The sequence below is a fragment of the Salvelinus alpinus genome, chromosome 13 (genome assembly GCF_045679555.1).
Source record: "Salvelinus alpinus chromosome 13, SLU_Salpinus.1, whole genome shotgun sequence".
Classification (NCBI taxonomy): Eukaryota; Metazoa; Chordata; class Actinopteri; order Salmoniformes; family Salmonidae; genus Salvelinus; species Salvelinus alpinus.
The window spans coordinates 50,667,655-50,691,848 of NC_092098.1; the positions used below are offsets into that span (position 1 = coordinate 50,667,655).

The 24,194-nt window shown below is 43.2% G+C and overlaps 1 protein-coding gene and 1 long non-coding RNA gene across 2 annotated transcripts in view; one reads left to right on the top strand and one right to left on the bottom strand.

The window, feature by feature from the left end:
• Positions 1-19,735, top strand: part of LOC139536746 (peripheral-type benzodiazepine receptor-associated protein 1) — a 169,963-nt gene extending 150,228 nt beyond the window's left edge. The window contains exons 25-32 of the mRNA XM_071337341.1: positions 3,718-3,860; positions 4,538-4,706; positions 8,883-8,951; positions 10,344-10,487; positions 12,420-12,532; positions 12,773-12,844; positions 13,172-13,300; positions 15,123-19,735. Coding sequence (XP_071193442.1) covers positions 3,718-3,860; positions 4,538-4,706; positions 8,883-8,951; positions 10,344-10,487; positions 12,420-12,532; positions 12,773-12,844; positions 13,172-13,300; positions 15,123-15,986 — 1,703 coding nt within the window. The 3' untranslated portion in view covers positions 15,987-19,735. The remainder of the gene's footprint in view (positions 1-3,717; positions 3,861-4,537; positions 4,707-8,882; positions 8,952-10,343; positions 10,488-12,419; positions 12,533-12,772; positions 12,845-13,171; positions 13,301-15,122) is intronic.
• Positions 19,736-19,836: 101 nt separating this feature from the next.
• Positions 19,837-21,497, bottom strand: LOC139537872 (uncharacterized). Its single transcript, XR_011667612.1, has 2 exons — positions 21,423-21,497; positions 19,837-20,727 (listed from the first exon to the last, which is right to left on the bottom strand). It is a non-coding gene; the product is annotated as an uncharacterized lncRNA (long non-coding RNA).
• Positions 21,498-24,194: the final 2,697 nt, after the last annotated feature.

The window sequence follows — 24,194 nt, forward strand, 5'->3', positions numbered from 1 at the left end:
CAACACAGTACCTAGATTAGCCTGCACTGAACTAACCAACCAACACAGTTACCTAGATTAGCCTGCACTGAACTAACCAACACAGTACCTAGATTAGCCTGCACTGAAACCAACCAACCAACACAGTACCTAGATTAGCCTGCACTGAAACCAACCAACACAGTACCTAGATTAGCCTGCACTGAAACCAACCAACACAGTACCTAGATTAGCCTGCACTGAAACCAACCAACCAACACAGTAACCAGAGATCCGTGGGGCGACGCACAATTGGCATAGCGTCGTCCGGGTTAGGGAGGGTTTGGCCGGTAGGGAGGGAGGGTTTGGCCGGTAGGGATATCCTTGTCTCAGTATGTAAAAATGTAATAAAATGTATGCACTCTACTGTAAGTCGCTCTGGATAAGAGCGTCTGCTAAATGACTAAAATGTAAATTTAAAATGTAACCTAGATTAGCCTGCACTGAAACCAACCAACACAGTACCTAGATTAGCCTGTACTGAAACCAACCAACCGCCAATACAGGAGAGCTGGGGTCTCTCAATCTCGGTCTGTCTCTCTCTCCCTCTCTCTCTCTGCCTCTCTCTCTCTCTCTCCCTCGCTCTTTCTCCCTCTCTCTCTCCCTCTCTCTTTCTCTCTCTCCCTCTCTCTTTCTCTCTCTCCCTCTCTCTTTCTCTCTCTCTCTCTCCGTCTCTCTCTCTTTCTCCCTCTCTCTCTTTCTCCCTCTCTCTTTCTCCCTCTCTTTCTCCCTCTCTCTTTCTCCCTCTCTCTCTTTCTCCCTCTCTCTTTTTCTCTCTTTCTCTCCCTCTCCCTCTCTCCCTCTCTCCCTCTCTCCCTCTCCCTCTCTCCCTCTCTCCCTCTCTCCCTCTCTCTCTTTCTCCCTCTCTCTTTTTCTCTCTTTCTCTCCCTCTCTCCCTCTCTCCTCTCTCCCTCTCTCCCTCTCTCCCTCTCTCCCTCTCTCTCTTTCTCCCTCCCTCTCTCTCTTTCTCCCTCTCTCTTTTTCTCTCTTTCCTCCCTCTCCCCTCTCTCTCCCTCTCTCTCTTTCTCCCTCTCTCTTTTTCTCTCTTTCTCTCCCTCTCTCCCTCTCTCCCTCTCTCCCTCTCTCCCTCTCTCTCTTTCTCCCTCCCTCTCTCCCTCTCTCCCTCTCTCTCTTTCTCCCTCTCTCTCCCCCTCTTTCAATCTCACAGAGAAGGTCTCAGATATAGTTCAGCTTTTCTTAGCAGTAGGTGGAAGAACAAAGAACATGCAGATGGGTACACAGGACGCTCTTCACGTACGCCCAGCAAGACTAGAGAGGAAGGGGGGGATCAGGGAAGCCGATGTACAGACGATATAAACGTTGTCTTTTTCTCCCTGTCAGCTTGGCTCTGCCTGTAGCCTGACTGTTGCTACATACAGGTGGACTGATCTTCCCCTAATGAGATAGAACCTGGTCTCATTGGAGCAGATTAAGCCCTAGTCCACTACAACGGTTCACATGTAGGTCTAGGTAATCAGTCACCATGGTTACTACATTATATAGACACACAGCCCTGTGGTCACACCAGGTAACCAGTCACCATGGTCACTACATCCCATAGACAGACAGCCCTGTGGTCACACCAGGTAACCAGTCACCATGGTCACTACATCCCATAGACAGACAGCCCTGTGGTCAAACCAGGTGACCAGTCACCATGGTCACTACATCCCATAGACACACAGCCCTGTGGTCAAACCAGGTGACCAGTCACCATGGTCACTACATCCCATAGACAGACAGCCCTGTGGTCAAACCAGGTGACCAGTCACCATGGTCACTACATCACATAGACACACAGCCCTGTGTTGTTGCTGTTATTGTATAAGCACATCCAGAGATTATTTTTCTAAGAGTTAGCGAGTGAAGGGGGCCGTGCTCTGTGGTTCTGTTTTCTGTCCTCCTTTCCCCTCTCCTCCTCTCTCCCTCCTTTCCCCTCTTCTCCTCTCCTCTCTCCCTCCTTTCCCCTCTCCTCTCTCCCTCCTTTCCCCTCTTCTCCTCTCCTCTCTCCCCTTTCCTGTCTTCCCCTCTTCCCCTCTCCTCTCTCCCCTTTCCTGTCTTCCCCTCTTCCCCTCTCCTCTCTCTTCTCTCCCTCCTTCCCCCTCTTCTCCTCTCCTCTCTCCCTCCTTTCCCCTCTCCGCTCTCTCCCCTTTCCTGTCTTCCCCTCTTCCCCTCTCCTCTCTGCCTCCTTTCCCCTCTTCCCCTCTCCTCTCTCCCTCCTTCCCCCTCTTCCCCTCTCCTCTCTCCCTCCTTTCCCCTCTTCCCCCTCTTCCCCTCTCCTCTCTCCCTCCTTTCCCCTCCTTCCCCCTCTTCCCCTCTCCTCTCTCCCTCCTTTCCCCTCTTCCCCGCTCCTCTCTCCCTCCTTTACTCTCTTCCCCCTTTTTGCCCTCTTCCTCCTTTCCTCTCTTCCCCCTCTCCCTCCTTTCCTCTCTTCCCCTCTTCCTCTCTTCCCCTCTTCCTCTCTTACCGGGGATCATAGACATACGCACGTTTCTTTCTGAAGCAGCTTAGGCCTCACTGTCTCAGGCTCAGGGCATTAGCTTGATTACCTCTCTTAAGTACACTTCCGGGCCACGCCATTACACAGCAGAGCGGGGGGGGGGGGGAGTGAGCTCTACCGTTTGGATCAAGTCAAATTGTATTTGTCACATGCTTTGTAAACGACAGGTGTAGACTGAAATTATTATTTATGGGTCCTTTTTCAACAATGCAGAGTTAGATAAAACATTTAAATTGAGATTGTGATACAAGGAATAAATACACAGTGAATAACGAATAACAATAACAAGTTTTAAAAAATAACATGGCTATATACAGGGAGTACCACTACAGAGTCGGGTATGAGGTAATTGAGGTAGCTTCTACATTTGCATTGCTTGCTGTTTGGTGTTTTAGGTTGGGTTTCTGTACAGCGCTTTGTGACATCGGCTGATGTAAAAAGGACTTTATAAATACATTTGATTTGATTGATTGATACATATAGGTAGGGTTAAAAGGAAATCAGCAACAAGATAGATAATAGACAGTAGCAGCAGCGGGTAGCCATTTGATTAGCTATTTAGCAATCTTGTGTAAGAGTCTTATGGCTTGGTGGTAGAAGCTGTTCCGGGTCCTGTTGGTTCCAGACTTGGTGCATCGGTACCGCTTGCGATGCGGTAGGAGAGAGAACAGTCTATGTCTGGAGTATTAGAACATGTTTAGGGACTTCCTCTGACACCGCCTGGTATAAAGGTCCTGAATGCTAGGGTGCTCGTCCCCAGTGTTGTACTAGGGCCGTTCTCACCACCCTCTGTAGCGCCTTGTCGTCGGGTGCCTTACAGTAGCCGTACCAGGTGGTGATGCAGCCAGTCAAGAGGCTCTCGATGGTGCAGCTGAATCATTTTGAGGATCTGAGGGCCCGTGACACATCTTCTTATTTTTTTGCCTCCTGAGGGGGAAGAGGCGCCGTCGTGCCCTCTTCACAACTGTGTGGGTGTGTGTGGACCATGTTAATTCCTTAGTGATGTGGACACAAGGAACTTGACGCTCTAGACCCGCTCCACTACACTGTGGGACTGTGGAAGTGTGTGTGTGCGTCTGACCAGGCAAAACCAAGGGCCTATATTACCGTTTGAAATAATTTGGTCCTTTGCCCCACAATGCTTGTAGGCTAACCGTTGCTCCAAATAATGTGAGTTCTGTTTGTGTGTTTGCGTGCAGAGAGCATGGATCATGCATGGCCTATAGGAGACAATGAGGTGCGTATCTTTGTGGCTCTGTTCCCCTACGACCCGGTCAACATGTCTCCCAACCCCGACGCTGCTGAGGAAGAACTGCCCTTCAGAGAGGGACAAATCATCAAGGTATGGAACCTGCCAGAATAATCCCAGTGATAATCCTGGCACTATGTTAGACACTCATCCGATCTGTCAATAATTATTGGTTGTGACCTCCTGAGTGGCACATCGTAGTGCTTGAGGCGTCACTACAGACCTGGGTTCAATCCCACAGCCGGCCGAGACCGGGAAACCCATGAGGCGGCGCACAATTGGTCTAACGTCGGCCGGGTTAGGGGAGGGTTTCGCCGGCCGGAATGTCCTTGTCCCATCGCACTCTAGTGACTCCTTGTGGCTTGCTGGGCGCATGCGAGCTGACTTCGGTTGCCAGCTTTACAGTGTTTCGTCCTACACATTGGCACGGCTGGCTTCCGGGTTAAGCGAGCAGTGTGTCAAAAAGCAGAGCGGCTTGGTTGGGTCGTGTTTCGGAGGACGCATGGCTCTCGACCTTCGCCTCGCCCAAGTCCGTATGGGAGTTGCAGCGATGGGACAAGACTGTAACTACCAATTGGATATCATGAAATTAAGGAGAAAAAAGGGTGAAAAGTACCAAAATATGTCCAAAAAAATTTAATAATAGTGATTGGTAGTGGAAGGCAAAACGTTTCTCCATGTTATCTCTCTTCTATTAATGAGGTAGTTAGACAATAACACAACCTAACAGCCGCCATCTTGTTTGTCTTTCCCCCATCCTCCATGTCCAGATCTACGGAGACAAAGACTCGGATGGATTCTACCGCGGCGAGTCGAACGGTCGTCATGGTTACGTGCCATGTAACATGGTGTCAGAGATTCAGGTGGAGGACGAGGAGACCAGAGAGACACTCCTGCAGCAGGGCTTCCTGTCTACTGCCACAAACATGGAGAAGATAGGTAGGAATAGCTGTCAGTCATAACAACATCCAATCATCAAATGGTTTTACAGCTGTCAATCATATCAACATCCAATGCCAACTGTGTTCATCCAACAAGTGCCAATTATACAGGGCCTGATCCAAGTCGTCCATGTAATCAAACAATGAATCAGTCAAGTGCATTGTATTTGTATAGTGCTTTCTGTTTGCTGTCAGCTCTATGGTTTGTCTTGATGTTGTCGGCCTGTACGCGTCACTGTAGAATGTGTACGAACTGCGGTCTTTCAACAGGTGTGGGGATGCTCTTTGTGGTTTTATTTCATGAAATCCCCATTGGTCCGTGGAGTGGACAGTGAAACAACGTGAAAGGCAATTACTCCTCTCCTTCTAGTCTTGATTTTCTTAAATATATATATACAGTGGGGAGAACAAGTATTTGATACACTGCCGATTTTGCAGGTTTTCCTACTTACAAAGCATGTAGAGGTCTGTAATTTGTATCATAGGTACACTTCAACTGTGAGAGACGGAATCTAAAACAAAAATCCAGAAAATCACATTGTATGATTTGTAAGTAATTAATTTGCATTTTATTGCATGACATAAGTATTTGATACATCAGAAAAGCAGAACTTAATATTTGGTACAGAAACCTTTGTTTGCAATTACAGAGATCATACGTTTCCTGTAGTTCTTGACCAGGTTTGCACACACTGCAGCAGGGATTTTGGCCCACTCCTCCATACAGACCTTCTCCAGATCCTTCAGGTTTCGGGGCTGTCGCTGGGCAATACGGACTTTCAGCTCCCTCCAAAGATTTTCTATTGGGTTCAGGTCTGGAGACTGGCTAGGCCACTCCAGGACCTTGAGATGCTTCTTACGGAGCCACTTCTTAGTTGCCCTGGCTGTGTCTTTCAGGTCGTTGTCATGCTGGAAGACTCAGCCACGACCCATCTTCAATGCTCTTACTGAGGGAAGGAGGTTGTTGGCCAAGATCTCGTGATACATGGCCCCATCCATCCTCCCCTCAATACGGTGCAGTCATCCTGTCCCCTTTGCAGAAAAGCATCCCCAAAAAATGATGTTTCCACCTCCATGCTTCACGGTTGGGATGTTGTTCTTGGGGTTGTACTCATCCTTCTTCTTCCTCCAAACATGGCGAGTGGAGTTTAGACCAAAAAGCTCTATTTTTTTCTCATCAGACCACATGACCTTCTCCCATTCCTCCTCTGGATCATCCAGATGGTCATTGGCAAACTTCAGACGGGCCTGGACATGCGCTGGCTTGAGCAGGGGGACCTTGCGTGCGCTGCAGGATTTTAATCCATGACGGCGTAGTGTGTTACTAATGGTTTTCTTTGAGACTGTGGACCCAGCTCTCTTCAGGTCATTGACCAGGTCCTGCCGTGTAGTTCTGGGCTGATCCCTCACCTTCCTCATGATCATTGATGCCCCACGAGGTGAGATCTTGCATGGAGCCCCAGGCCGAGGGTGATTGACCGTCATCTTGAACTTCTTCCATTTTCTAATAATTGCGCCAACAGTTGTTGCCTTCTCACCAAGCTGCTTGCCTATTGTCCTGTAGCCCATCCCAGCCTTGTGCAGGTCTACAATTTTATCCCTGATGTCCTTACACAGCTCTCTGGTCTTGGCCATTGTGGAGATGTTGGAGTCTGTTTGATTGAGTGTGTGGACAGGTGTCTTTTATACAGGTAACGAGTTCAAACAGGTGCAGTTAATACAGGTAATGAGTGGAGAACAGGAGGGCTTCTTAAAGAAAACCTAACAGGTCTGTGAGAGCCGGAATTCTTACTGGTTGGTAGGTGATCAAATACTTATGTCATGCAATAAAATGCAAATTAATTACTTAAAAATCATACAATGTAATTTTCTGGATTTTTGTTTTAGATTCCGTCTCTCACAGTTGAAGTGTACCTATGATAAAAATTACAGACCTCTACATGCTTTGTAAGTAGGAAAACCTGCAAAATCGGCAGTGTATCAAATACTTGTTCTCCCCACTGTATATATTGGACACACCTACTCATTCAAGGGTTTTTCTTATTTTTGTTTTCCACATTGTAGAATAATAGTGAAGACATCAAAACTATGAAATAACACATATGGAATCATGTAGTAAGCAAAAAAGTGTTAAACAAATCAAAATATATTCTATATTTTAGATTCTTCAATGTAGTCACCCTTTGCCTTGATGACAGCTTTGCACACGTTTTTTCCAACAGTCTTGAAGGAGTTCCCACATATGCTGAGCACTTGTTGGCTACTTTTCCTTCACTCTACGGTCCAACTCATCCCAAACCATCTCAATTGGGATGAGGTCGGGCGATTGTGGAGGCCAGGTCATCTGATGCAGCACTCCATCACTCTCCTTCTTGGTCAAATAGCCCTTACACAGCCTGGAGGTGTGTTTTTGGTCATTGTCCTGTTGAAAAACAAATCATAGTCCCACTAAGCGCAAACCAGATGGGATGGCGTATCACTGCAGAATGCTGTGGTAGCCATGCTGGTTAAGTGTGATTCTAATCAAGCACCCCCACACCATCACACCTCCTCCTCCATGCTTCATGGTGGGAATCACACATGCAGAGATCATCCACTCACCTACTCTGTGTCTCACAAAGACACTGCATTTGAAACCAAAAACCTCAAATTTGGACCAATCAGACCAAAGGACAGATTTCCATTGGTCGTGTTTCTTGGCCCAAGCAAGTCTCTTCTTCTTATTGGTGTCCTTTAGAAGTGGTTTCTTTGCAGCAATTCGACCATGAAGGCCTGATTCATGCAGTCTCCTCTGAACAGTTGATTTTTATTTTTTATTTCACCTTTATTTAACCAGGTAGGCCAGTTGAGAACAAGTTCTCATTTACAACTGCGACCTGGCCAAGATAAAGCAAAGCTGTGTGACAAAAACAACAACACAGAGTTACACATAAACAAACGTACAGTCAATAACACAATAGAAAAATGTATGTACAGTGTGTGCAAATGTAGAAGAGTAGGGAGGTAAGGTAATAAATAGGCCATAGAGGTGAAATAATTACAATTTAGCATTAACACTGGAGTGATAGATGTGCAGATGATGATGGGCAAGTAGAGAGAGACTTGATGGTTTTTGTGACTGCACTTGAAGAAACTTTCAAAGTTCTTGAAATGTCTTATATTGACTGACCTTCATGTTTTAAAGTAATGATGGACTGTCGTTTCTCTTTCCTTATTTGAGCTGTTCTTGCCATAATATGGACTTGGTCCAAATAGCTCTATCTTCTGTATGCCACCCTTACCTTGTCACAACACAACTGATTGGCTCAAATGCATTAAGAAAGAAAGAAATTCCACAAATTAACTTTTAACAAGGCACACCTGTTAATTGAAATGCATTCCAGGTGACTACCTCCTGAAGCTGGTTGAGAGAATTCCAAAAGTGTGCAAATCTGTCATCAAGGCAAAGGATGTATTTTTTGTTGGAGGAATTCCTCAGAGGTGATAGAGCAGCAGCTGCATCTTGATTAATGGAAAACACACATTGAACTCATTATCTTTTTTTTTACTGTTAATGAGTTCTCACTTTAAATGACTCATGTCCTGAGTAAGATCTGTGCTATTTGATTAAATGAAAAAGTAAACCAAAGATATCCCACTCCTATGAGCTGCTTTGTATGCTTTCATGGTTCGTCTTCAATTGCACATGGATGTTTGTGTTTGCTGACTGTTTCAGGATAACCAGCTTGAGCTAATGGGTTGTTCATCGACTCCGTGTCATGTGACTCATTTCAAAGAATTACTAGAAGCATAAGTTAGTGGGATAAGCTGTGGGGGGGCTAAGTGCTATGGACCCCAACACGCACACACACACACACACACACACACACACACACACAGCATTAACCACCCAGCCCACTAGAGAAAGCTGACAAAACAATATGTCTCTATTTCATGCATATATTTCCCCCAAAAAAGGATCTCTTCGGATGTTTTAACCCTTTCACTTCCACTTCCTGTGTTCTGTTCGCTGGTTATTTACTATTGGTTGTTTTATAAAATGGCTTTTTACAGGCTTCAAACTCATTCTGTCTCTTGTCTGGTCTGCTTCTTCATGGTTCTGGCGTCTCTGTCTGTCTGTGTTTTTTCTTTTTTGGTTTCAAATTTGGTTATCCTTTTTTTAAATTTCATAAAGGCACTCGCTCACATGCACAGCTTCCGCGTCGCCCTGTCCCACCGCCGAAACCGAGACGATCCAAGAAAGGTGTGTCTCGCTGTCGCTGCTGACTGGCTGTCTCTCTCTCCTTTCTCCTTCCCTCTTTCCACTCCTCCTTTGATTCCACTCTATCACTCTGATCAGAGGGGATCTGTGGACACTGTTCAATATCCAAAACATTATAATGATCTGTGGATTCACACTGTTCAATATCCAAAACATTATAATGATCTGTGGATTCACACTATTCAATATCCAAAACATTATAATGATCTGTAGATTCACACTATTCAATATTTACATTATAATGATCTGTGGATTCACAGTATTCAACATCAACATTATAATGATCTGTGGATTCACACTGTTCAATATCCAAAACATTACAATGTTCTGTGGATCATCACACTGTTCAATATCCAAAACATTATAATGTTCTGTGGATCATCACACTGTTCAATATCCAAAACATTATAATGTTCTGTGGATCATCACACTGTTCAATATCCAAAACATTATAATGATCTGTGGATTCACACTGTTCAATATCCAAAACATTATAATGATCTGTGGATTCACAGTATTCAATATCCAAAACAGTATAATGATCTGTGGATTCACACTGTTCGATATCGAAAACATTATAATGATCTGTGGATTCACACTGTTCAATATCCAAAACATTATAATGATCTGTGGATTCACACTATTCAATATTTACATTATAATGATCTGTGGATTCACAGTATTCAACATCAACATTATAATGATCTGTGGATTCACACTGTTCAATATCCAAAACATTATAATGATCTGTGGATTCACACTGTTCAATAGCCAAAACATTATAATGATCTGTGGATTCACACTGTTAAATATTTACATTATTATGATCTGTGGATTCACACTATTCAATATTTACATTATAATGATCTGTGGATTCACACTATTCAATATCCAAAACATTATAATGATCTGTGGATTCACACTGTTCAATATTCAAACATTATAATGATCTGTGGATTCACACTATTCAACATCAACATTATAATGATCTGTGGATTCACACTATTCAATATATAAAACATTATCAGTATAATGATCTGTGGATTCACACTGTTCAATATCCAAAACATTATAATGATCTGTGGATTCACACTATTCAATATTTACATTATAATGATCTGTGGATTCACAGTATTCAACATCAACATTATAATGATCTTCCATAGGCTAAGATGTAGGAGGCCTAAAACTTAGATTGATGCAGTTCCTGGTTATAGCGTTTGAATATACAAATTGCCCTAGTTTCAGTGCAGCATCCCCTCTGATCTCCTTCTGTCTGTCTCCTGTGTGGCTGTATAATATAAGATCTGGCCTCGGACTGCTCTCTCTAGGGTTGGCTTTGGTTTCTACATTTAGTTTGATTGTACTACTGAGTGTGTCCGAGCCAGGAGGACCAGGGTGAAATGCTTCATTTGACCTGCTCCTCTCTCCCAACCCAACCCCAACCCCATAACCCATCTGCTCTTCCAGTGGAGGCTGCTGCGCTGTGGGAAGATAGCTTAGACTCCTCCAGTCAAGGTTTGTAACGTATCCGTTAGTCGCTCGCTCGCTCTCTCTCTCTCTCTCTCTCTCTCTCTCTCTCTCTCTGCCCCCCCCCCCCCCCCAGCATGAAGGGACGCCTGCTCTAGTGTCCACTGGAAACCTGCATGTATTAGAACATATACGCATGACATCGTCGTTACACTGGCTCTCTAGACCTTTCTCTAACTTCTCAAGTCTCCACTGGAAACCGGCATGTGTTATACTAGATACCCATGACATCATCAACATGCGACCTCTCTAATTCTGTCTCTGACTTGCTGCGTCATTCTAACGGGCTGATATGAATTAACCTCATCCTGCTGCCACCAAGGACTGTCTGCTTGCCTGTTGATAACAGTGGTGGTGATGATGTCCTCTTCCTCCTAATGTTGTGTCATGTAATGTTCTAAGTGACATCATCACTACATGAACTCTCAAGTCTCTTCTTGTTTTGCACTTACAGTTAAACTGACACTCAAACACACACACACACACACTTTCACATTCACACTTACACTTTCACATACACGCATACTCAAACGCGCACACACACACTTTCACATACACACTTTCACATACACACACACAGTCAAAAACACACGTACACTTTCTCTTTCGCATACACACACACACACACACTCACTTTCACATACACACACACACACACACACACTCACTTTCACACACACACACACTTTCACATACACACACTTTCACTTACACACACACACACACACACACACACTTACACTTTCACATACACTACATATGCACACACACAACACACTTTTACACTCATCATATGCTGCTGTTAATCTGTTTTTTATTATTATTATCTATCCTGATGCCTAGTCAATTTTCCCTGCCTTCATGTACATATCTACCTCAAATACCTCTTTCTCCTGCACATTGATCTGGTACTGGTATTCCCTGTATATAGCTCCACATTGATCTGGTACTGGTACTTCCTGTATATAGCTCCACATTGATCTGGTACTTCCTGTATATAGCTCCACATTGATCTGGTTCTGGTACTTCCTGTATATAGCTCCACAATGATCTGGTGCTGGTACTTCCTGTATATAGCTCCACAATGATCTGGTGCTGGTACTTCCTGTATATAGCTCCACAATGATCTGGTGCTGGTACTTCCTGTATATAGCTCCACAATGATCTGGTGCTGGTACTTCCTGTATATAGCTCCACAATGATCTGGTTCTGGTACTTCCTGTATATAGCTCCACATTGATCTGGTACTGGTACTTCCTGTATATTGCTCCACTATGATCTGGTGCTGGTACTTCCTGTATATAGCTCCACAATGATCTGGTTCTGGTACTTCCTGTATATAGCTCCACAATGATCTGGTTCTGGTACTTCCTGTATATAGCTCCACAATGATCTGGTTCTGGTACTTCCTGTATATAGCTCCACAGTGATCTGGTGCTCCCTCTAATGCTCCATTCTTGTGTATTTTGTTCCTCGTGTTCTATTTTTCTTTTTTTCTTTTTTCTTAACTCTGCGTCGTTAGGAAGGGCTCGTAAGAAAGCATTTTACGGTTAATTCTCCACCTGTTGTATTCACTCAGACTAAACTGTCTGAAAACAGACTAAACTGTCTGAAAACAGACTAAACTGTCTGAAAACAGACTAAACTGAGTGAAAACAGACTAAACTGTCTTGACTCTTTTATGTGACCCTCACCATCCTGAAAGCCTGCAAAGAAATGGTCCAAAAACATCCACAAAGCCAGCCTCTGCTGTTGTTCATCTTTTACTCTCGGTTCTCCCGGTGATTGTGTGCTGCACCTAGCTGTGTGCTGCATGAGTTACTATTAATTGCATGCTGACATGGAAATTAAAATGAACAAGATGTTCCACTCAAAAAATGGTCAGAAATCTGACTCTGTATTTCTGTGTTTGATTGACAGATCCCAGCCAATCTGATGTTGCCATGGCAAACCCGGCGTGCCCCGGTCCTCGCAGGATGAAGGCCATCTTTGATTACGACCCTCGAGAGAGTTCTCCCAACGCTGACATCGAGGTGAGCGTCATGCTATTCCCTGTAACGAAGGCTTGTGTTATAGTTGTATCTAAAAACAGACAGTAAAAATACGTGTTTCTGATTCACTAGACAGTCAAGTTGGAGCTCTAAGGTTCTATTGTCTGTACTGGACAATGGAAACAAGTCTCATACCAATCAGACCATACCAGTTGATGTTACTCCAATTTGGGGAAGATGAAGTCCTATTGTTTTCATGGTCTTCTCTATGGCCATCTGCAGGTGGAGCTGACCTTCGGTGCAGGGGATATCATCTATGTGTTTGGTGACATGGACGATGATGGGTTCTTCTATGTAAGTCTCTCTCTCTCTCTCTGTATGTCTGTCTGTCTGTCCTGTCTGTCTGTCTGTCTGTCTCTCTCTCTGTCTCTCTGTCTGTCTCTGTCTCTGTCTCTGTCTCGCGTGTGCGAACAAACACTCTGAGAAGGCTGTAATTTTCTTTTAAACTGTTTTAACACCTTAAAGACGTGACCATGTGTATGACGAGGACGTTGTTGTTGTTACAGTATTAATGAAGGTGTAGTTGATGGACAGACATACTCGCGGACTGTCTTTTTTTGATTGACTAAGGTCCCAGGTTACACATGTGTGATGTGGGTGTATAATGTGTGTTGTTTCCAGGGTGACCTGAACGGACACAAAGGCCTGGTCCCATCTAACTTCCTACAGGCTGCCCCAGAGGCTGCTGGGAAAGCCCCACCATTTGACCCCCAGCCTCAGTCTGTAGCCGAGCACAGGACAGAATCACAGGTACGGTCAGCACGCTGTGTGGACACGTATGACGGCCTAGTAGCCAAAACATTTGTAGCCCGTTGCCTCTCAAAGCCTGATGGGAAATAAGTTCTAATCTATTTTTTCTTTTGAATGTGAAACTTCCACACAGCATTTATTTCACCGGGTAATTTGACTGAGAACACATTCTCATTTACAGAAATGACCTGGGGAATAGTTACAGGGGGGAGGAATGAGCCAATTGGAAGCTGGGGATGATTAGGTGGCCAAATTGGGAATCTAGCCAGGACACCCCTACTCTTACGATAAGTGCCATGGGATCTTTAGTGACTACAGAAAGTCAGGAGACCCGTTTAACTTCCCCAAATCACTGGCCTGGAGAATTGGGATATTATAATTATATTTTAGACCAGAGGATAGAGTGCCTCTTACTGGCCCTCCAACACCATTTCCAGCAGCATCTGGTATCCCATCCAGGGACAACCCTACTTAGCTTCAGAGGCAAACCAGCAGTGGGATGCAGCGTGGGATGCTGCTGACCATTTTCCAAAATATAATATTTTATGTTATGTTCTTTTATGTTTTATTTGTCGTATCTCTGTCACCTTATGTCTTACTCTTTTTTGGTTAAGTCTCTATCATTTCTGTTTTTACATTTATTTTCTCCTTCTGTTTCCTGCATGGCCTTTTTGAAGAAGCAAAAACGAACTGTGCACTTTAAGACTTAAAGCGTGAGTGTCTCTGAGGGGATCACACCCTCCCAGCTGAGTGTTAGTAACCAGTGCTCCCTACTCCCTACTCCCTACTCCCTGCACCCTGTGCTGCTGTTCATCCTCATTCTTACCTTACCAGTACTAGACTCCTCAGATGTGTATCCTCCTGTCCATGTTCACACGATCAGGCCCAGGGTGACGGGCTGAGATTTCTGAACAACTGGGTATTCTCTGCCCACCCCACCGTTCTCCTGTATCCCTCGGCTTCCCTGCTGATGTATATCCCTTGGCTTCCCTGATGATGTATATCCCTCGGCTTCGCTGATGATGTATATCCCTCGGCTTCCCTGATGATTTATATCCCTCGGCTTCCCTGATGATTTATATCGCTCGGCTTCCCTGATGATGTATATCCCTCGGCTTCCCTGATGATTTATATCCCTCGGCTTCCCTGATGATGTATATCCCTCGGCTTCCCTGATGATTTATATCCCTCGGCTTCCCTGATGATTTATATCCCTCGACTTCGCTGATGATGTATATCCCTCGGCTTCGCTGATGATGTATATCCCTCGGCTTCCCTGATGATTTATATCCCTCGGCTTCCCTGATGATTTATATCGCTCGGCTTCCCTGATGATGTATATCCCTCGGCTTCCCTGATGATTTATATCCCTCGGCTTCCCTGATGATTTATATCCCTCGGCTTCGCTGATGATGTATATCCCTCGGCTTCCCTGATGATTTATATCCCTCGGCTTCCCTGATGATTTATATCGCTCGGCTTCCCTGATGATGTATATCCCTCGGCTTCCCTGATGATTTATATCCCTTGGCTTCCCTGATGATTTATATCCCTCGGCTTCCCTGATGATTTAGAGGCCCTGATTTCTTCTTTTTTTAGCGTTAGCCAACTATTTAGAGTTAAATGTTCCCTCTGTTACGTGTTCGTGTTAGTTCAATCAGTTCATGTACAATTGACATAACTGACTCTTAGTAAGTTTGTTGTTGATAGGATGTTAATGAACAGTTTTAGTTGATCGACAGGTTCAGTAGAAGCCTCAATACTTTAAGAATGAAGAAGTGTTGCATTCTTATACTCTGTTTCCGTGGTTTCCCTCCACAAGGTGAGCCTGAGCACATTCCCAGAAGAGGTTCCACATCCACCCCTACACACAGGACTGACTGGCCCAGTCCACACACATCCACCCCTACACACAGGACTGACTGGCCCAGTCCACACACATCCACCCCTACACACAGGGCTGACTGGCCCAGTCCACACACATCCACCCCTACACACAGGGCTGACTGGCCCAGTCCACACACATCCACCCCTACACACAGGAATGACTGGCCCAGTCCACACACATCCACCCCTGCACACAGGACTGACTGGCCCAGTCCACACACATCCACCACTACACACAGGGCTGACTGGCCCAGTCCACACACATCCACCCCTACACACAGGACTGACTGGCCCAGTCCACACACATCCACCCCTACACACAGGACTGACTGGCCCAGTCCACACACATCCACCCCTACACACAGGACTGACTGGCCCAGTCTACACACATCCACCCCTACACACAGGACTGACTGGCCCAGTCTACACACATCCACCCCTACACACAGGACTGACTGGCCCAGTCCACACACATCCACCCCTACACACAGGACTGACTGGCCCAGTCCACACACATCCACCCCTACACACAGGGCTGACTGGCCCAGTCCACACAGACCACCAACACCACCTACACCTGGATCCACCCGCAGCAGCAGCCATGATGAAACCCTCCTCCATGGACCCTGCCCCAACCCCAAGGCAAGCCAGCCTCAGCACCTCTTCACACCACGTCCCAGCAGAAAGCCCCTCACAGACAGACCAGACAGACATCTCCCCACCAGGAAAGAAGAAGAAAGGCTTCTTCTCCAAAGGAAAGAAGCTTTTCAAAAAGTTGGGATCCAGCAAGAAGGATTGAAACTTGGGACATTTACCCCCCCATTGTAGTTTTTGTTGAAAACACTTTTACATTATTATCAGTCGTGGTTGTCTTGGGCTGTTAGTTTAGTTGTAATATTCAGTAACTATGGATACACTAAGATATTATACAGCTGAATACACCTCTTCAATATAATACTACTAGACCAGCTGGCAATATGTGGAGCGTATTTTGTGTGTAGGCACCCTATTCCCTGTATAGTGCACTACTATAGCACCCTATTCCCTACTTAGTGCACTACTATAGCACCCTATTCCCTACTTAGTGCACTACTATAGCACCCTATTCCCTATATAGTGCACTACTATAGCACCCTATTCCCTATATAGTGCACTACTATAGCACCCTATTCCCTATATAGTGCACTACTATAGCACCCTATTCCCTATTTAGTGCACTACTTTAGGAAAAGGGAGCCATTTCAGATGAAACCATTGCCGTATATAAGACGTGACGGCATCAGTTGAGAGCGTGTTAACGAGCACGTTGAAGTATTTCGGCTCCTAACCTGTGCTGTGCTTACAGACGTCCTCTGAATACCCACTGATTCTATGATAACCCTTTCAGTAGTCCACTCTGTGAGGGGTTTCTCCTTCACCTTCATCTGGCAGGATTATCTGGAAGGATTTGATCAGATGCAGATGTTAAAATGGTGCTCTAGACTTTCATTTAGTCTCTCCGTCGTTGGCTCGGAGAGGCCCGTGCATCATGTCCAGGCTACGCTCTAACCACTGTCAGCTAGTTTAAACTGAGAGGATGGACGAGGGTCCCTTCGTCTGTCGACTGTTGTTTCTCAACCCTGTCACTTTTCAGATCCATCTGGAATGTTTTCTACATGGATGTATTTTAACATCAGTGAGTCTCATATCAAAAGTATTGTAACTAGCTAACAACAAAAATATGCTAATTGTACACTTTGAGTCTTTTATTTATTTATGTTAACCTTTATTTAACTAGGCAAGTCAGTTAAGAACAAATTCTTATTTTCAATCACGGCCTAGGAACAGTGGGTTTACTGCCTTGTTCAGGGGCAGAAAGACAGATTTGTACCTTGTCAGCTCGGGGATTCGAACTTGCAACCTTACGGTTACTAGTCCAACGCTCTAACCACTAGGCCACCCCTTTCACTTATTATGAAGAGTTCACTACACAGTATAGCTGAATGGAAGCTGTTCCATTTAACAACAACTGCTTCCATTTCATTACGATTGACAACCAACAAGTCATTTCTTTTAGAGGCTGTTGATTATTTGTAATGTCTGGAATGTTTGATATTTAGTGTGTTATGTGACGAGTGTGAGGATGGACAGGCCTTACGGCCTTCTAAAGGGTGTGTAGACGCAGCCAGACTGAAACCTGTCTATGCCTTGACACAGAACTCGTGTGTGTGTGTGTGTGTGTGTGTGTGTGTGTGTGTGTGTGTGTGTGTGTGTGTGTGTGTGTGTGTGTGTGTGTGTGTGTGTGTGTGTAGTGTCATCTTACAGGGTACCTGTTCCTCTGTCTCCTTTTGATTTAGTTGTCTGTTTTAGGAGTGTTGTAAAGGACAATGAACAAGACTAGCAACTGTTAACAGCATTTAGAGGTATTCATTGTGTGCTACCGTGGTTATCCACCCAACCCATGTACATGAGCTGCATTGTGTGCTACCGTGGTTATCCACCCAACCCATGTACATGAGCTGCATTGTGTGCTACCGTGGTTATCCACCCAACCCATGTACATGAGCTGCATTGTGTGCTACCGTGGTTATCCACCCAACCCATGTACATGAGCTGCATTGTGTGCTACCGTGGTTATCCACCCAACCCATGTACATGAGCTGCATTGTGTGCTACCGTGGTTATCCACCCAACCCATGTACATGAGCTGCATTGTGCGTTTAATCCCAACGTTCCATTTGATATAATATGCAGTAATAGCTTTCTGAAGGTGTCCAAATGATAGATGACGTTACTAAGTTTGATACGTTTTTGTTTTATTAGTTTATTTAAATTTTATTTTTTATTTTTAATCATTTCTCAGGTAAAACTAGTCTTAGTCACTCGGCTCTGTCTGTGTCGAGCCACCTTGTCTCACTTATTGAGAGGAAGATTCTTGCCAAAAAACATGAGGTGCTTTGTCTATTACCATAACGAGGAGACCAAGCATCAAACACCAGGGGTATGGCAGCGGGGCAAAACAGAGGTATGTTCTACCTGATAAGAGCCCAGGTCTGTTCTATAGCCCACAGTTTCATCTGCAACATTCTGAACGATGCTTGCAACCCATTGGATTAGCCCCAGCATAGGGCGGAGTCTACGCACACCTGACTCCAGACATTGGAGGAGGCAAATCTGGGTTCTTTGATGTTCTGAATGTTTTATTTTGTTTTTTTAAATTTTATTGTATAGTTCAGTGTTATCAATTAAAAGGGAGAATAACTAATAGCAGAACAAACATGCCAAGTATGAAGGAAGTGTTGATGATGATGAGGAGGAGACATCTGTTTAGAAGCAGGAATGATGAGGTAGCCGTAGTGTGCTGTACGTGTAAAGTGGCTGAAAATGTACCGTGGATATTTTTGTATTCCTTCACAGCCTTTTAATGTACTTACCTGCTCTAATCTGTAGTCAGAAAGCTACTAGCATAAATTGTTATTGCAAGCTTTAGGAATGAACTACTGCTACTGCTACTACTGGCCCTGTCTGCCTCTACATAGGCTACATCTAATCTTCTCCAGCTCTCCTATCTATATAGGACTTCTTAACCCTTAGCAAGCATTTTAGACAACAGTTTATATTACATTATACTATTTAGCCTTACAAGACCTTGCTTAGTCTGAATACGTTGTTTACACTACTTTGATTATTGACTGCATGCATAATAACAATGTTATCCCCTATTCTGCCTTATTTATTATCGTCATAGTTATGTATTTATGTATAGGTCTCGCGTTCACTTGGCATTACGTTTGCAACTTTTTTTAGTCGTCTGATTGGTTGTCGATGCAGTGGAAGCCAAGTGTGGAGTATTATGGCATTTCAGGACTAGGTCTGTATGTATCTAATTATGTAAAGCTGTACGTGAATGTAAGCCAGGGCACTCTGGGTCTTTGGACTATGAGGTATGAAACATATTTTCATACAGAGAAGGGAATGTTTTGTTGTTGTCTTTCCTGACCTGTATGTATGCTTTCTTTTGAAAACAATGGACGATTTACCTTTTGTATATTAAGGTTTTTATTACCCGTTTTGGGGAAAGCTCACTTGTAAATAGGTTTTTGTTTTAAATTTTGTTCATGTTGTTTTTCCGATGTCTTTTTGCATGTGGAAGCAGTGTTGTTGATTGAGGAACGACAAGTCAGAAGTAGTGCACGGAGGAACGACAAGTCAGAAGTAGTACACGGAGGAACGACAAGTCAGAAGTAGTGCACGGAGGAACGACAAGTCAGAAGTAGTGCACGGAGGAACGACAAGTCAGAAGTAGTGCACGGAGGAACGACAAGTCAGAAGTAGTGCACGGAGGAACGACAAGTCAGAAGTAGTACACGGAGGAACGACAAGTCAGAAGTAGTGCACAGAGGAACGACAAGTCAGAAGTAGTGCACGGAGGAACGACAAGTCAGAAGTAGTGCACGGAGGAACGACAAGTCAGAAGTAGTGCACGGAGGATTTGTTGACTTGAAATTGTGGTCGATTTCTTTCAATCTGGATCTTTTTACAGGAATAAAGTATATTTTCACATAACAAGCAGTTGTGCTGGGGATTTTGTGTTTGACTTTGTGTTACTTTGACTGACACAAAATGCTAATGGGGGTAGAATTTTAATAGAAAAGACAAAAAAAATGAAATTTTTATTTAATTATTTAATGAAGACAAATTTGGCAATACACTCACCAATTATACAGACTTCAATCAATATACATCATACGTTTCTAAATTAAAAGCAGAGAATGACACCATATAGAATGATAATAGCTATTTTACAGGACCAGACCATATACAGTTCAACAAATGTAGTCTTTCCATATCTATAAAGTTTGAGACATGTAAAACATTTCCATATATAAAGTTTGAGACATTTACAACATTTCCATATATAGCTGTAGACATTTAAAACATTTCCCATATCTATAGTTTGAGACGGAAATAAATTATATATCTATAGGTTGAGACATGTAAAACATTTCCCTATATATAGTTTGAGACATGTAAATAATTTCCAGTTCACAATTTTAATACACAAATGAATTCAGCACCAGTCATTGCTAAAAGGCTAAGCATGAGGTCTTTCCGGCTTTGTTCAGTGTTGGGTGGGTGCACAGCCCATGTGAACTGTAGTCGGTGACACACTGCGCTGTGCACGCCACCACTATGTCAAACAGTGCAGGTTTCTCTTTTTCTCATTTCCTGAATGTGAACAGTCTCTCCACTGCAGACGCCATTTTGTCTCCTTTGTCTTTGTCACCGTAGCCAACAGTACACTCATCCATAAAGTAGGAAACACTACACTGTGGCGAGAAGTTTAGTAGTGCTTTCTACTTTATGGATGACTGCACTGTACTTCCTCCAATGTCGTCTTTTCTGTTCGGGCTTCTGTCCTTTCTTCTTGTGCACCTGCCTCAAACCTGGTGGTCATATCCAGATGCACACAACTGCTCTCACTAACTAACCACACCCAGCCACCCTCTCGCACGCACACACACACACACACACACACACACACACTCCTACACACACTCCTACACACACACAGCTTAATAAAGAGTAACTATAACATGTACAATTGTAAGTTATGAGGAATGATGTAAGTTTCACCTATTTTTTGAGACAATTGAATGCACAGATTCTTAATTCTAAAGAATTTTAGCATTGAACAAAGGTATTAGAAATGAAGCAGGGTAAATTAACCTCTTCCCCTTCTTTCAAACCGAAACTGTGCCCAGAGTCAGTTTCTCTATATGTGGTCTGAACAGAGCAATGCAATTTTACTGATCTAAGATCAGTCTACTGAGGCGTTATCTGGTGGAAGCCATTTTGTCTTGATTGAGTGACTAAGCTTTTTTTTTCGCTCGAGACAGGTGACTTAAAAGCGATTTTTTTTTGGTCATAGTAACCAACTTTTCATTCGCTTAAAATCTAAAGACAATGTAAAACTCTACAAAATGTACCGAAATTACTATCCCAGTTTCCATTTTACAAATGTTTTAAATTCTAAGCGAACATTTTATGTGGTTTCTTCTTGTTAATTGAATGAATGTCGATTTCACACTATCTCTATATAGATATACGTTGCCGTAGAGAGTGGATGGACAAGTAACAATGGCCCCCATTTAGAATTCTCTCTCCCCCCCAACTAAATTTAACCATTTCAATTCTATATCCTAACAAAATAACATAATAGCGTTTTACGTAATAAAATAAGTTCATACTATACCTGAATGAAGGCTCCTTTGTCTCTGTAAAAAAGCGAAGAGCTTGTCTAGTGGTCTCAGCGCCCAGTGTCTTCTTCCCTCTGTTCTAGAAGTGGCTGAAGAAGAAGAAGTTGTCTCCTTTTTAACCCCCCTCAGCCCACGTGGTACAAACCACAGAAGAAGAAGTCTAACAGTCACAGCCGCTCTCTTTCTTTCTTTCTTTCGCTCTTGCAGGTGAAGTTTATCACGCCTACCAGGTCCTACGAAGGAAACCCACAACAGCCATGTCATCGTCCTCTAATATACATGTATCAATTGATTGGAAATCAAACAATTTCTGAATCTGCCCTGTTTGCTCAAATGAGGCCTTATTTGAGACATATCCTGTCCTAGCCCCATAGCCAACTTTAACTTCAGAACTTTTTTGGATAAACTTTCTTTGTAGGAAATTAAGGCCAATGGAGGGAAGTGAATGTGCCAAAACATGTCAGTAGACGGTTTTAGTGCATCAACACAATCATTTCTGAAGTAAACGAACTGATATACAAACTAGGAAACACTGAAGACACAGTCAGGACTATAGCCCCTGATCACATCTACTATCACCCAAATACTAACACAACCCCATGTTGCTTTCTGTCATCTAGATTGCTTCATATTGTCGAGAACACAGGTACAACATGAGAAGAGAAACTAAAATCTTTCAATGATGAGAAGAGAGGTCAACTAGGATAGTGTTCATGATGTGTGTGTGTGTGCCTCTCCACGTATATCACATAGTTCATAGCTAAAAGAATGACAGGTGAGAGCAGTCCATGGTTGTTGTTTTGAGAGTGAAATTTCAACCACAGGATTATGCCATGCTAACCTAATTTCAACATAGACAAACCTTGTATAAAATATGTTGAATTTGTACCTTTTGAAACAACGTCAGATCTTCAATATTATATCCACTATCAGAGAAAAAGAAACTTGAGACAGCGCAGTATCTCCTACTGGATAAAGAAGCTATAGCTACCATTTGGTCTCCGATCCAGGATTTTAACCAAACCCAGTCCTGCTTAGCTATGATATTTGTCACTGACTATTACCAATGTGCTATCATGAGAATAATTGTTGAAGGATTTCCACTTCAAAACTAAATAGATTCACACTGAGCAAAAACTCCACATAAATTCAACGCCTAAAAAAGTGTGATGATGTTGAATCAACGTGGGAAATTAATTGGATTATTATTAATTGCAAAAAGTCATCATTTCCGATTTTCTTTTACCCAACTTTTGACTTTTTTTTAGGCCTATAGCAACAGCTTTTTGTTTCAATTCAACCCAAAATTCAACTTAAAAATAGCCAATACAATAGGCCTAGGGTTTCAAGCTCTGGTTAATTAAATATTTCCTGATATTTAGGGATATTGAACTGTTTTTGGTTGTCAAAGCAACCAAATATTAACATTTGAAGGATATTTATCTTCTGCTTGGATAGTTCCATCTGAAATGTTGACTTAGTCTGGCTTTAATTTCAGTTTGTCTACAAATGAATCATTAATATGTTGGATTCACATCTCAACCAAAAAATCAAAGTTAAAGAATAGGACTAAATCAAATTAAACATTTAATGTTTGATTTTGATTTAGTCCTATTCTTTAACTTAGATTGTTGGTGGATGGAACGATCCAAGAAGAAGATCAATCTCCTTCACATGTTGATATTTGGTTGGCGTTGTAAACCAAACACAATTCAATATTACTTTTGTAATACAGTAAGTTGCCAAAAGTTATCTTACAAACGAATGTAACATTCAACCTTAAAATGAGTAATAAATCCATGGTCACTAGTTACTGTAACTGTAAATGTCTTCTTATGTGATCATGTAAAGCGCGCAGGTTCAAAGATAGCATGCACAGGTCGTCGCAGGTCTGTGGAGAGCTTCACAATTGCTGTAATAATCTGTGCAGAATCTCTGAACGGCATTGATCACTTTCACCATGTCCTTTTAATGTAATCTCAAGTGTAATCAAGGCCATTTGGCTCTGCTATTATGAAGCACAGTGCTAAATAAACAACATATCTGACATTGTATTCCCATTTGAACTTTGCTGTGCTTTTAAAATGGTTGATAGCACATGGATAGACATTTAGGTGACAACTAAACCAAACATTGATTTTAATTATTTAACTAGGCAAGTCAGTTAAGAACAAATTCTTATTTACAATGACAGCCTACTGTTCCTAGGCCTAACTGCCTTGTTCAGGGGCAGAACAACAGACTTTTACCTTGCCAGCTCGGGGGATTCAATCTAGCATCTCTTTGGTTACTGGCCCAACGCTCTAACCACTAGGCCACCTGTCACCCCGATTGATTCCTTTGAAATTTGGTTGTGCTTTTAGGTGGTTGAAAGCATAGCGATAACACATTGGAACTTTTGTCTGTCTTTTTGAGTGGGTTATAATCTCATTGATCAAACGTCTCAACCAAATATTACTCAATTATCCACGCTGAAATGACGTGGTGTGCTCAGTGATGTAGTTATAAGCACACAACACGTAATCATTTATGTGAATGAACTGCTCAGTGACTTTATCTGCATTGGTACTGTGTAACTGTTCACTACCCACGGCAGATGGGCGGTGAAAAGGCTGAGATAGTGGGTCTGATACAACTACTTCAGGAAGTACCTGTTGAAAGAAAAAAAAAAACAACACATGTTATTTCCTGTTGGAGGCCTACACCAGCCCTTCAGACGACATTTATAAAGAACGCATGAGTTTAAGTTGTTTGGATATAAACGTCCG